The sequence below is a fragment of the Manacus vitellinus genome, unplaced genomic scaffold (genome assembly GCF_001715985.3).
Source record: "Manacus vitellinus isolate BGI_N305 unplaced genomic scaffold, ASM171598v3 scaffold_64_pilon, whole genome shotgun sequence".
NCBI classification, from domain to species: Eukaryota; Metazoa; Chordata; class Aves; order Passeriformes; family Pipridae; genus Manacus; species Manacus vitellinus.
The window spans coordinates 269,603-283,176 of record NW_021940718.1 but is presented as its reverse complement, the minus strand read 5'-3'; the positions used below and the strand labels follow the sequence as shown (position 1 = coordinate 283,176).

Genomic DNA, 13,574 nt, shown 5'->3' with positions numbered 1-13,574 from the left:
AATCCCACCCGGTGAATCTCACCCTCTGAATCCCACCCTGGGACAGACCCCCCCCGGTTCTGCGGAGCCACCAGCTCTGCGGGTTTGTAGAGGCACCAGGTGTGCGAGTTGCAGACACACCGAGTTTTTGGGGTTTCAGGCCCGTTTTGGGGCCCCCCTCCCCATCCCCTCCGGTGTCCCCTCCCCAGCCTGCAGATGCCCCCACTCCTGGTCCCCGGGTTTGGTCCTCATGGGGTCACTCAGCCTTTGAAGGTGACACAGAGCAGGTGGTACCTGTCGGGGTGATGTGACACCTGTGAGGGTGACGTGATACCTATCACCCCATGGTACCTGTCGGGGTGATGTGGTACCTGTCACCCTGTGGTACCTGTCGGGGTGATGTGGTACCTGTCACCCTGTGGTACCTGTCACCCTGTGGTACCTGCTGGGGTGATGCAGAGGGTGTTGTAGGTGGTACCTGCTCACCGAGGAGTTTCTGTCCCCGGGGTTTTCCCATCTCTGGCCATCCCAAGTCCCTGTGGACACTGTTCAGGGAGTGGTGCTGTCCATCTCAGGGATGTTACTCTGTCACTGTCAGTCTGTCACTTCACTTCAGAGCATCGTTTCTCCTCAGCTTCCCTCACCGTTGGCTCCTGAAATAACCACCCATGTGGAGGGGAAGCTCTCACAGTCATTGTTCAGCTCTCTCAGAATTCTCACCTTAGAGATACATCCCAATTTTTTCCCCCTAATGACCACCTGTGGCCCCTGAAGCTCCAGGCTGTGTCACCTGTGGCATCTCATTTTATCCCTCTGCACCTCCTTTTCCTCCCTCTAAGGCAGGAACTCCAGCACTTCTCTCACCCAGGTGTTGGTAGCGCTCGGGAGTTCTCAGTGCCGGGTGTGCAGCGCTGAGAAATGGAAGTAATTTGTTTCAGGGCTGTGATAAATCACCCAGGCTGGAGCTGCAGCAGTTTTTATTCCCCGAGCTGGAGCTCCCTCGTGTTCTCTATCGCCGCGTGTTTATTTTCTTTGTTAATTTTAAAAGTAAAGCCCGTTGAAATTTGGATCCTGCTTCTTGTTGGTTGGTAGCCTCCTGATTTAGAGATGGATTTATTGGGGAGTACAGGGAGAAACCTGATGGGGGCTGTTGGATGTGCTGCACTGTCTCTAGAGAGCACCAGGAGGATTTCAAAGGCATTCCCTGTCGGCAGTGATTCCTTGTTAGGTGCTTCCACTTGTGACTTTTTGACACTTACTGAGTATTTACTCTCTAAGGCAAGAGGACAGAGCCCTCTCCTGCTGTTGCACACATGCCATTTCGGTGGTGCACTGTAATTCCAACAGCATGGGGCAGAATTTCCATCTTTGGAATTCCCACCGCGTGGCTGCTGCGGGTTACCCGGGAGGGAGCACGTGGCTGCCCCAGAGCAGGAAAATTAACTTCTCTGCTGGGATCCTGCTCCTTCATTCAATAAGGAACAGACCGTGCAAGTTGGGGACAAAAAGCTCTCTGATGGCATCAGATAAGGCCATTCCTGGGCACTGAAAAACAAATGGCCCCAATCTTCTATTTTGAAATAAACTTGGGTTTTGGTTTTTTTTTTTTCCTTTCTTCCTCCTTGGGTAGAATTTCATGAGTTACAAATGGGTTGCATATTTTACTCCCAGCCCTCTTTATCACGTGGAGGGAGAGTTCCAAGCTTGCAGAATTCACTCTGTGGTGCTGTGCTGCTCCTGGGGATGTGATTTGGGATTGGGATCGGGGAGAGGAAACGGTGGAACCCCTCGGGACCCTCGGCAGGAGAAGCTGCTGTGCCTGAGACAACAAGGAACGTTGCTGCAATGTTGGTGAGGTGGGGTTGTGCAAAGCAGGGTGGCAAAAAATCTTGGAAAAACACCATCCCGGATGCTGGATGTGCAGGCCTTTATGTGGGAATTAATTGAGGTGTCCAGACAAACTGATGAAGAGATAATTGGGAATAATCCCTTCAAGGAAGGAAGGAAGGCAGCCAGGTTGTATAAACACTTTTCACAAACCTCCCAAAAAATTGTATTTGCCGTCAAACCCAGGATGAATGGACAAGGGAGACCTGCATGTCTTCCTTATCATGTCCACATGTCTGGGTTCACATCAAGGGAACGTGGACCTGAACTTCCCAAACCTGCTTCCTTCTGAGAAAGCAGTGGGAAGGAGAGAAATGTGCAGGAGGATGGAGTAAAACCACATGGGGGGGAGTGTAAGGGCTGGGAGTCTGCCTTGCTCTCGTGTTCCTGTCATCTCCTACAAGCTTCAGCCTTCAATCAGACTCGGTATTTTTTTCCCCCTTCTGGAACTGGAGTTGAGCTCTGTGGGGTTTCCATGATCCATACTCTGCCACATGGCAGGTCTCAAACAGATTTAGTCCTTAGATCTGGTAGACGTGGTGTAAATGTTTACGCTCTGATTGAATCGCTGCAAAAATAACTTGCTGCTTTTGCTTTTGCAACGCTGGGAGAGTCCTGAGCTGGAGGTTTTATTTTAGAGCAGAAGTGAACTCAGGTGATGCTTTAAAAGATTCCTGCCCTACCCCCAAGTGTTGTGTAGCTTTGTAAGGGGTGGTGGTTAAAGTGGCTTTCCCAGTTTTGGAAGGTAAATGCTGAAGTTGCAGAGAAATGGGGGGACATTTAATTAAAGCTGTTGCTGCTCTTCTGGTGGCCTTGGGGTGACTCTGCTCAGGGGAGGGTGGCACAAAGCACAAAGCCTGTGCAGAAAGGAGCTGCCCCGGGATCTGGGGAACATAATGATGTCAGGATGGGTGTAAACCTGTCAGAAGGTGAGTGCAGAGGATTCAGAGGAACGGGCTGTGGACAGATTTGATCCTGGGAGGATTCCTGAGCTGGAACTGGTGTTGCCATGCCAAGGGCCGGGGCGCTCGGCTCCCAGCTGCTGGAAAACACCATTTCCTTCCTTGGCATGGAAGGGGTGGTGGGTTTGCTGCTGTCCTCTGCCGTTTCATCACTTTGTGTTGCTCTTGCCCCGACTTCCCAGGCTGCTCCCGGGCAATAATCCGGAGGGTGGAGGTGCAGGGAGAGGGGAGGTGTCCGCGCATCGCTGCTCGCCGGAGCACCTACTCTGCGAGTAACTACTCCTGTTTTATTGCAACACTGCCCAGCCCGTGCAGTTGGGTGCCACAGAGACAGGCAGAGGCAGACGCTGCTCCCAGGACCTCCTAGTCCGAGCCTGAGGTTTTCCCGAGCTCTTCCAAAGGTGTGGAGCGAAGGGCCTGGGGCGGTTGTGCGGGAGAAGGTCGGAGGGGGGGGGGTGGTTTTCTCGGTGTGGGGAACTTTGTGCCCTGCTGGAGCTGCTGGCAGAGCTCAGACAGGCCATCCCCAGTGGGAAGGTGACACAGAAGCCAAGACAGGCCCCGATGGATTTTTGGATGGACGTGCCCACGATCGGCTTTGCTTTGCTCCCAAAGGTGGAGCCGTGCTGGAGGGGTGGAGGGAAGAGCAGGGCGGTATCCAGGAGGCCAGCGGTGCCCGCGTGTGGCCCGGGTGACACTTTTGGGGTGGCCTTGGTGGCTCTGCTGTGCTTCCCAACACCACTAGGTGCCTCCCGGCCTTTGCGGTGCCGGGAGAGGCGCGGGGATGGCGCAGGGAGCGCCCGCCGAGCCCTCGGGCTGCTCCCACAGCCCCGGCGCTGGGTCACCAAAGGGTGACTCGGGTCTTTGGGTCACCAAAAGGTCACTCTGGTCTTTGGGTCGCTTTTGAGGCACATTTGGCTTTTCGTTGAGCTGGGGCCTGGCAGGGTTTGACTGTCAGGTGGGGAAACGTGGAGCTGTGGAAGGCAGCGCTGCCAGGGGAGTATCGAGTGCGGAAGGAGCCTCTGCTGAGAGGTGGATAAGGACAAACAGGCACATTTAGGTGGTGAAAACCCCTCCATCCTTCTGGGGGGTCCCTGGGTGCCTGGCTGAGCTGGGGAGCAGCAGCTGACTCTGCTGTCACTCTGCTGTGACCCTGCCCGTGCCTGCCAGAGGCATCCATGTGCTTCGGGTGGTTTTGGTATTTGCTGGGTTCGTTCCTGGCTCACAGGAGTTGGGCTTTGGGGCTGACAGGAGTATAATCACGGTCAAGTTTGGGGGGTGGGGAGTATCCTGCCATCCTCCCTCGCTGTGAGGAGGGCAGGTTGAGGGTGTGGCAGGGCAGGGGGTTGGCAGTGACTGGGGTGTCACCGGCACCTGCTCCACGCTCATTCGGAGCTCACAGGAGGTTTAGGGCAGGACTGAGGAGAATCCCTGTGCAGGACAAGGTCCTCTGTGGTAGCTCTGGAGATGGGTGGAGAGAAGAGAAGTGGCAAACCCTGTTGAGTGTGATATTTTGTACCCCTCCAAGCCCCTGGTGCTGCCGGTGCCCTCACCTGAGAGTTCTTTTTGGGTGGCGAACGACCCGCCCCAAACTGCTTTTCCCCAGCATAAAGATGACCACAGACTCTGCCACAGAAGCAGTTTAGAAGTCTTATTCTATTTTTTTTAATGCTGTTTTTTGCCCCCCTCCTACACAATCTGTCCTGGGTACAGCACGTCCTGCCCAGTCCCTCACGTTGAAGCTCCGGGAGGTGGCACGGAGTTTAATGTGTTCACATCTTTCACCCTCAGCTTTTTTTTTTTTTTTTTTGTTGCTCCAACAGCTCTGTTTTACCAGGCCAGCCAGCTTTTTGACAGCCATCCAGTTTTATTAGTGCAAAACCCAAAAATCCCACCTCCTTTGGCTTGCAAACAACCTACTGATTGATGCCTGGGAGCAGAATATATTCATGTGTGTGTGTGTGTCTGCTGGGCCCTGTGCGAGTCCAGCTCTGAAAGGAAAGGAAAAACCTAGATTTGCAAATGTCTGGGGCTTCTAAGGGTGTTAAAAAAAAGAATAACATTTGAAAAATAAATAAATTGAAAAGCCTCTTGCTGCAACTCGCTGCCTTTACCTTTGGCTTGCAGGGTTTCCTTGGGTCCAGCCTGGGAGAAGTCGGGTGCAGGTGAGGGAGTCAGAGTCAGAAAGCACTTTCAAAAGAACCAGGTACCTCCTGACATCTCGAAGTGCTGTTTTCAGGCCCTGAAATGCAAACTACAAAAAGCTCAGTCTGTTGGGCTTTGCCATTTTTCCCTTTTTAAATAGCGAACGTTACTCGTTCCCCCCTCGCAAAACGTGAAGTTCCCTTAAAATTCGGAGACTGGAGACTTTTCAAACTTTTTATTATTATTATTCGACTCGAGGCATTTTCCAGAAGACCATTATTTCCACACAGAGTGTTGCTCCTTCTGAAGCTCAGGCCCATTTATAATCCCTTTATTTGAGCGCTCCAAATTGCCACTTTTAAACAGCAATATTAGTCTCAGGCTTTTCTACTTGTATTTATTGCTTGGATGAAAGAGGTGGTGTCAGGAGTGGAAAATGAGTGGAGGCAGAGGAGAGAAACGGGAGAAATTAAGGGAAGGAGGTGGAAAAGGGAACAAAGAAATCGATTAAATGCCTTTTTCTTCTCGTGCATCTTTCCCGAGGATGATTCTGTTTCTCTGGGAAACATCCCCCTTCGTGGGGTGTGTTAATATTTAATTAGTTGCTGATCATTAAGTGCTTACTGTGGTTGCTAATTTGGACAGGGAAGTGCTGGGAAGTGCTGTGGCTGATGGGTGCTGGTGACAGTCTTGCTGCTGGGAGCAGAAGTAGGTTAAGAGGGCAGGTATTTTTGTGCCTCAGGGCCTGGCAGCACCTCGTCTTCCTTGCCCCCAAACTTCCAGGAAACCTCTGGATGCCTCTTTTCAGGGGTGGGGGGGGTGCAAAGGCCATGGGAGTGTCCAAAAGTCCCACTAAGAGTCTCAAATCTGCAGTGAAGGGTTCAGCCTCTCTGCCCTAACGTCACATTTGTTAGTGTGAAGTGCTGAAAACTCATTTTCATCCTTTGGGCATGTGATATAAAGCCTCAGGCTCTGAAATATTACAGTCACCATGGCTACCAGTGACTTATCTGAGGGAGTTTGACTTTTGTTTTGATTTTAAGTGTCTTAATTGTAGTTTAAAAATCAGAATCTAAATGTGTTTTTTTTTTTTTTACTTAGGCATGAAACTAAAGGCATTAAATGATTTGCATTATTAAAATATCTATAATGCTGCCTGTCAAAGGTTCTTAGAGAGGGTCCTTAATATTCATACTTCACATTCTAAATAAAGTTGCTCTCCAGCTTTGTGGTGGTTCTGCTTCTCTCACCACCAAAAAAAAATTCCTTGCAGGTGCCTCGGTGGCTATTTTGCAATAATCCTAAAGCTTTTTGTTCAGCTGTGCCATTCCATACCCTGCTGGATGTGAACACACACACACACACAGATATTCTGCTGGTTTTCCTCCTTCCTGTGTTGTCCCCCGTTGGGGTCCCACCTCTGGAGCTCGTGTTTATGGGAAGAGTTCGGGCTCTTGGAAGTTTGCCCTGCTCAGGAATGCTGCCAACCCCCCTCCAGTTTGGCCTGGATGAAAAATTACCGAGCACCACCTGCCCCCAAAAAGGGGGGAAAGACATGGGGATGTTGAACTGGGACTGGAGAGCACCAAACTGCCCCTCCTTCCAAGGAGAACCACAAGAAGAGGAAGGACACGACCAGAGAGTCGAGCAGCCGAAGAGGTTTTTTTTTTCCCCCCTCCTTAATTCAATCGCTGAAATGTTACAATCTGTCCTGCTCTAATTCTCTCCACTTTTTGTGCAGTGGTTGCAAACGCTGCTGAAATATGAACTCATGCCTGGTTAAAGCCTTTAATTCCAGCTTTGATGTTTTTAATCATCGGCGCAGATTTGGTAAAAAAAATGATTCATTAGCTGCGAGCGCATCTCGGGTCCCACGTGGGCCTGGGCTGGTTCCTGAAGTGTGGCCCTTCAAATCTCCCAGCCCCTGAGCTCCAGAGGCCTCTTGGGTGCCCAGATGCCTTCCTGGTCAGAAGTGGAGCAGCCCTTGCCCAGAGAGCTGCCTGTGGTCAGCGTGCTCGGGGCGAGGGCGAGCGCGGGGCGAGCTCCTGCCCTGGGTGCAGCAGCAGGAGGATTTCAGGGCTTGTTTGCCTTCCCTGCCTGCTGTCTGGCTGCAACCACTCCCTTAACCCTTGCTGGAACATCTCCAGTGCTGGGGTTGGGGTTCTGGGTTGCTTTTCCCCACAGCACCCCGTGCTGAGCTCTGTCCTGCAGTGACCGGAGAGGATTGAAAGCAATCTGGCTTCAGAGCAGCGGCTTGGAGGCAAATCCTCAATCCCATTACTCGTTCCCTGGCAGTCCCTGTGTGGAACTGGGGTACCAGGGGTGTTATCAGAGCCTCTGAGGCTGCTGCCCAAAAGGCATCACCTTGGGAATCAATATACCTGTTGAATTCCAGCTGCCTTGTGTGCCATGGCTGCAGTTACATGGACATAAAGATCCCTTTCACTGCTGCAGCTCTTTCCACGTGGAAAGTGGGATTTCTGTTCCTGCAGAGCCACCTTTATACCAACATACTTGTGTCAGAGGCCCCAGTCATGTAAACACGTTGGGATCTCCGGGAGGCCCCTGGGACCTTGATGTGGGTGTGATTTTTATTTTATTTTGTTTTATTTTATTTTTTCTGGTGGTTTACATTTTTCCAGCGGATGAATTTGGGAGCAGCCACACGCTTGACCCCGCTCCGAGCTGGCTGTGCTGAGGCCCTGCTGAAGGATGTTCTGGCCACAGAAAAACCCCTGTGGCAGGGGAAGGACCTCCACTCGAGGACAAGGAAAATTCCAGAGGCTCTCCAGCCCTGCCTCCCTGGGAAAGGGAAGTGGAATAAACACTTTCTCGCTGAAAGGCTTTTATCTCCGAGGGGAGGAGGAGATGCAACTCTTCCCAAGTTTTGTCTGCAGGGCTGTCCCTGCTCTAACAAACTGTGAAGCAACAAGTCCAGGGGCCTGGTGAGACCCGGGCTGGGACAGGGGCAGCCTCACAGAGGCACGTTCAGGGCTTCCTTTTGGTTTTTGTTGGGTTTTTTTTTCCACTCTCTTGACATCCAGCTGCTGCTCCCCTTCTCCCTCCGTGCAGCAGTGGGAGCCAAGGCTGTGGATCCACAAGGCTCCTTCCCTGCCCTGCCCGTGTCCAGCCGAGCCTGCTCTTATCACAAATCCCTTTTTTCTCCCCGCAGTGCAAACACTGCTCCTTGCTGTTCTCTCACCTCTCCTCCTCCCTCTCTGTTTTCTGTAAATCCCTCATTCTGTTTCTCTCGTGCTTCGTGTGGTTTTTGTTTTGTTTCCAGTTTATGTTGTTCATCTTAAAATCCCTTTTGTTTTCTTTTTTTTTTAATCCAGGCTGAAGAAAACCGAGCATTATCAATGCTTCTCTTTTGGTTTCCTTTTTTCCCCCCCTTCAGAGTGTTGTGTAATCATCGGATCCTTTTATTCTATATCTGTAAATAGACAAAGGAACTCGTACAGGGAGTTTTTCCTGGAGTAGCTGTTCACAGTTACCTGTTGAAATGAATCTCACATGCAAACACGTTTATTCCACGCAGATGTACCAACCCACCCCTCCTTCACTTCAAACTTGCACTCTGGTCGTTCACAATGCCTGTAAAAGTTAATTGAGGAAGAGGATAAAGGGGAATATTTGTGCAGGTAAAGCTTGTGGTTTGTACCCGTGCTGGGAGGGCTGTGGATCCAGTGACAGCATTCCTGGAGGGATGAAACCCTAAGGCTGAGAAAAGGAATATCTGGAGCCAGCATAAAAACAAGGACTGAAGGGAATTCCCAGGAGAGGACTTTTGCAGGAGGTGGAGTCTGATGAAGTTCCAGTGAACTCGGGAGCTGCTGTTCCCGGGTGAATCCCCGGATCTGTCTGGGTGGATCTCACCTGTCCAACCTGGAGCAGAGTGGGTTTGCTCCGTGTCTGGTGCTCTGTGTCCAGAGGGAGCATCATTTCCTTGCTGGTGGTGGATGTTTCCTCCTTTCACCTGCAGCGGATCAAAGTTCCAGGCAGGAGAGTGAGAGGAGTTTGACACGATGCGGATCCGCTCCCTCCAAGCTCTTCCCTCTTCCTCCATGGAAGAGCCCGAGTGGACAGACAATTCTTGGCTCACAGAGTATGGATAAAGGTCTTGTCAACAACTGCTTTTTTTGCTAATCCTTTTTATTCCAGCAAGGAATACTCCACGCTCTGATCCAGGACTCTTTAGCACACTTTGATTTTAGGGGAGGGATTTTGGACCTGTGCTACCAGAGGCGCAGCTGACCATTATCAGCCATCCCAGCAGGAACTCAGATGGATTCTAAGGCACATTCCCAAGCCTGAGGAGTTGGAACCAGCCTGCCAAGGTTTGCTCTCTGCATCCCAGTGAGCTCCAGAGCTGCTGCAGGCACAGAGTGCTGCCCTCCTGGCTCTGATGAACATCCCAGATTTCCCCTCGCTCGCCTCTCCTTAAAGCTTCCAGGAAATTGCAGTCCAGATAAGTTAGGCAAGGAGCGAGCCCTGTCCATTGTTCCTCATTGTTTGAGGATTGTTTACATCCCCCTTTTTTGTTATCCCATCTCCCTGACTCCTCCCTGACCCCGCCGGGTTTGTTTGGGCCATTGTGCAGTGGCTGTTGCTGTTTTGGTCGGGAGCTCTGAGGGTTGGAGCAGACCCCGGGATTGCACATCCAAACTCTGAGGGAGGGTTGGAGCAGACCTTGGGATTGCACATCCAAACTCTGAGGGAGGGCTGGAGCAGACCCTGGGATTATATAGCCAAGATCTGAGGGGGGGGGGTTGGAGCAAAACTGGGATTACGCAGTCGAGCTCTGAGGGAGGGTTGGAGCAGACCCTGGAATTCCACAGCCCCAGCACGCTGCATCCTACTCACTTCTTTGCTTCATTTATTCCACCTAAATAATAATAATAACAATAATACCCTTTAAGTGCAGCCCTGAGCGTGCTCTCCCACCGTGGCTTTGGGAGCAACTCATGCAGCTTTCCAGACTCGGGATAATCTCCCTGGGATTTTTTTATGTCCCGTTTCCATAAAATACCCCTTGGAAGGCAGGCACCAAACAGCAGGATGCTTCTGAAAACATAAACCCCATCCTGAACATTGGCCCCTGGGTGTATTTTCTTCCTGGGAGGGAAGACCCTGAGAAGCCCTTCGTAGCTGGATTAAATTTGTGGATGAGTTTAGGATTCCCCCACCTCTGCCGGCGTCAGTTTGGTGGGCTCGGGGAACCTGCAGCTGTTTTCTGGAGTTGTTTCCAGAGGAGCACGGAGCATCCAACGGCCTCTTCCACTTGTGCAGGGCTCCTGCTGCCTCCGAACGCGGCGTTCCCGCCGACAAGTGCATCTGAGGCCAAGCGGAGCCCGGGGTGACGCTCCGTGTGCTGGGGAACACGTGCGAGAGGCGTTGGGGAAAGCAAGGAAATATTTACGCTGGGAGGGGACTGTTGACAGTGCAGCTCGAGCGGTTGATGTTATTTACAGCAGCCAGGGGCTGTGCAATAGTTTGCTTTTGCTCTTCTCCTGAGGCTCAGGCAGAAGGGAAGGATCAAACCGGGCTGGCAGGGCCGGCCTTGGCCGTGGCAGCAGCTCCAGCAGCTGCAGGAGGGGAAGGTGGTGAGAAGAACAAGCAACTGTGACTCAGTGTCGTGGGTGAAGGCGAGGTCAGGGCGGGCTCAGCGTGGGGACACCGACGTCCCCGTGGTGGTTCCGGCCCCAGGGGATGGCTGGGTGGCCCCTGGAGCCCGTGTGTGCCGCAGGGGCGGGGTGTCAGCAGTGCCAAAGCATCCCTCAAATATCTGGAAGTCCCTTTAGTGCTGGGAGAAGGGGGCACAGTGTGGGGTGCTGCTGTCCCACTGTCCCACATGTGGCTGCCGGGCTGGGCATTCGCGTCCCGACCGGCTCCCGCTGCGGTGCCTCCCCCAGCACACTGGGTAGGTAATGCCACATACTGTTTTCATTTCACACCAGCCTGTCTCTCTTGTTCTGTTTTTAGCATGGCTGACAAGAACAGCACCCTGAAATGCACGTTCTCTGCTCCTGGCCACAGCACCACTCTGCTGCAGGGACTGGCCTCGCTCCGAGCTCAGGCTCAGCTGCTTGATGTCATCCTCACTATAAATAATGAAGTGTTTCAGGTTCATAAAGTTGTCTTGGCTGCCTGCAGTGACTATTTCAGGTGAGAATCTGATAGGGAAGCAGGCATTTGCACCTTTCCCGTTGGTTTGCTGTTTCCCCATCCTCCCCCACCCCGACCTTCCCAAAAATCCCGCCCCACAGAACCAGGTTTGGTTTGCCCCAGGGATTCCCTGCAGGCAGGTAGAGGTTCAGGATCAGTCCCTCTGCACACAGATGAGGTTTGCTCAACTACAGCTGCTGGGCCAAGGCACAAGTTCAAGGCCAGGTCTTGAACCCACCTGGGCAGGTGTCAGAGGTGTTTTGTCCTGGAGCTACTTGAGCTGACTGGGAAGTGAGGGCTCCAAAATGACTCAGCCCATGGAGTGAGATGCCCACTGTAAACACACTCCTGTTCTCTTTGACCACCACTGATGTGTCTGCAGTGCTTGGGGCTCTGGGAGCACCAGGGAGTGGGTGTGACCTCCCCAGGAGATCCGGGAGCGTCGTCCCAGCTCGTGTGGGTTGAAAACTGAAGCCCTGAGATGAGTTTTTGCAGCCAAATTCATGCAGAGTGAGCCAACTGCAGAGCAGGGAATTCACTCCTAAGTGAAAATACGTATTTATCCATCTTACCTCTGTCACAGAATCATGGAATCACTGAGGACCTCCAAGATCACAGAGTTCCCCCTGTGCCCGACCCCCACCTTGTCCCCCAGCCTGGAGCACTGAGTGCCACTTCCAGGGGTTCCTTGAACACCTCCAGGGATGGGGACTCCACCACCTCCCTGGGCAGCCCCTTCCAATGCCTGAGCACCTTTTCCATGGAGAAATCCCTCCTTATGTTCAGCCTGACCCTCCCCTGGCACAGCTCGAGGCCGTTTCCCTTTGTCCTGTCCCTTGTTCCCTGGGAGCAGAGCCCAAACCCCCCCAGCTCCCCCCTCCTGTCAGGGGGTTGCAGAGCCAGAAGGTCCCCCCTGATCCTCTTTTTCTCCAGTCTGAGCCCCCCCAGCTCCCTCAGCCCCTCCTCACATGCCTCTCTCTGTCAGGCTCTTTTGTAATGTCTCTGTGACTCAGAATGACTTGGAATTGGGGATCCTTTTGGGCAGCACCAGGAGCAGGGTGAAGTGAGGGACTTGCTGGAGGCACTGGGGGTGGGCAAGGCTCAGAACCCCAGAGGGCTCGAGCTGGGTGTTGTTCCAGGCAGCAGGAGGGGTGGACAAGGGCTGTCCAATGGGGTTTGCAGCCCTTCCAACCCCTTGACCTGTAGGAACCTTCCAGACTGGTTTGCTGAGCAGGTAAACAAGAGCAAGGGACTTCCCTGTCCCTTGGCATCTCTCTGGTATCCCTTTGTCCATCTCCTCTGCTCTGTGTGTCTGTCTTGTGTTCACACCCATTTTCTGGGCAGTTCCCTTCTGTCTCCCTTTGGGAACATAATCCTCCCGAGCTTCTCTCTCTCCCCAAACGAGGCCCACAATTAATCCTGGAGCTGCTCTCCCCCCCCCAGATGCCACTGGCACTGTTTTATTCCTCCCTGCTGGGTGCAGGGCCGCTGCCAAGGTGTTTTCACTCTAAACTACAACTGCTGAGCAGGTTTCTTGTTGTAACTTCTGCGGTGCTGAGGGAGGTTGTCCTGGGGAACGACGGGCAGAATAATCCAGCCTTTGAAAAACACTCCCGTTTTCCTGCAGGAAGGGGGAGGGAAGGCGGAGTGAAACCGAGCCATTTATATAATCAGCATTTTAGAATTGTAACACTTCTGAAGGGTATTGCATTCTAGTGGATGGTTTTGTTCTTCAGTGTGGCAACAACAACTCTCTCCTCTCCTCGTGCACGTTCAGCTCACGCACGTGTGTCCGGGTGTCCTCCGGGGCGGGGGATCGGGGCTGGGCCGTGGGAGACGGAGGGATTTGAAGGGAATGCTCTCATCCTGCTGCACAGGCAAATAATTGGGAACAGGATTCCCGGTCAGTCGGTTACAGAGAAGCTGATTTCGTGTGCAGATATTTCCTCATTGAGGTCATTTAGGATTTCTCGGGTTTGTGCTGGACAGGTTTTCCAGCCTGGTTTGGACGGGAGACTTGGAACTCCTGTCTTTTGACAGCGTTCCCGAGATATTCCTTTATTCCTGTGTTGATGCAGGGTCTGTTCAGCATTTTTTCTGCCTGACTTGCACCTTGGAGCCGGTGCAGCTCCCGAGGCGGCTCTGATGACACCACGGATTTACCTTTCCAGGGGAAAAGGTGGAAAAACCGGTCCAAAATGTGCAGTTTTAAGGTCTTTTGTAGGACGTGGCCTTGCTGGGGTGTGTGTGCAGCAGCAGGGACCGGGGTCACCCCATGGCCCAGCTCCTCCTGCCCTGACTCTGCCTTCCCCAGAACCCGCTTGTTGGATACTCCAGGGTGCAAACCTTTGCCCCTAAGCCCCCCCATACCTAACAGAACCTGCTGAAACGGGATGGAAATGGCTAAAACCCCCCCCTCGATGTGCAGCTACACCCCCA

General features: G+C 52.7%; 1 protein-coding gene across 1 annotated transcript in view; it reads left to right on the top strand.

The window, feature by feature from the left end:
• Positions 1–8,934: 8,934 nt before the first annotated feature.
• KLHL26 (kelch like family member 26) overlaps positions 8,935–13,574 on the top strand; it is a 7,198-nt gene continuing 2,558 nt past the window's right edge. The window contains exons 1-2 of the mRNA XM_018083504.1: positions 8,935–9,307; positions 10,953–11,135. Coding sequence (XP_017938993.1) covers positions 10,954–11,135 — 182 coding nt within the window. The 5' untranslated portion in view covers positions 8,935–9,307; position 10,953. The remainder of the gene's footprint in view (positions 9,308–10,952; positions 11,136–13,574) is intronic.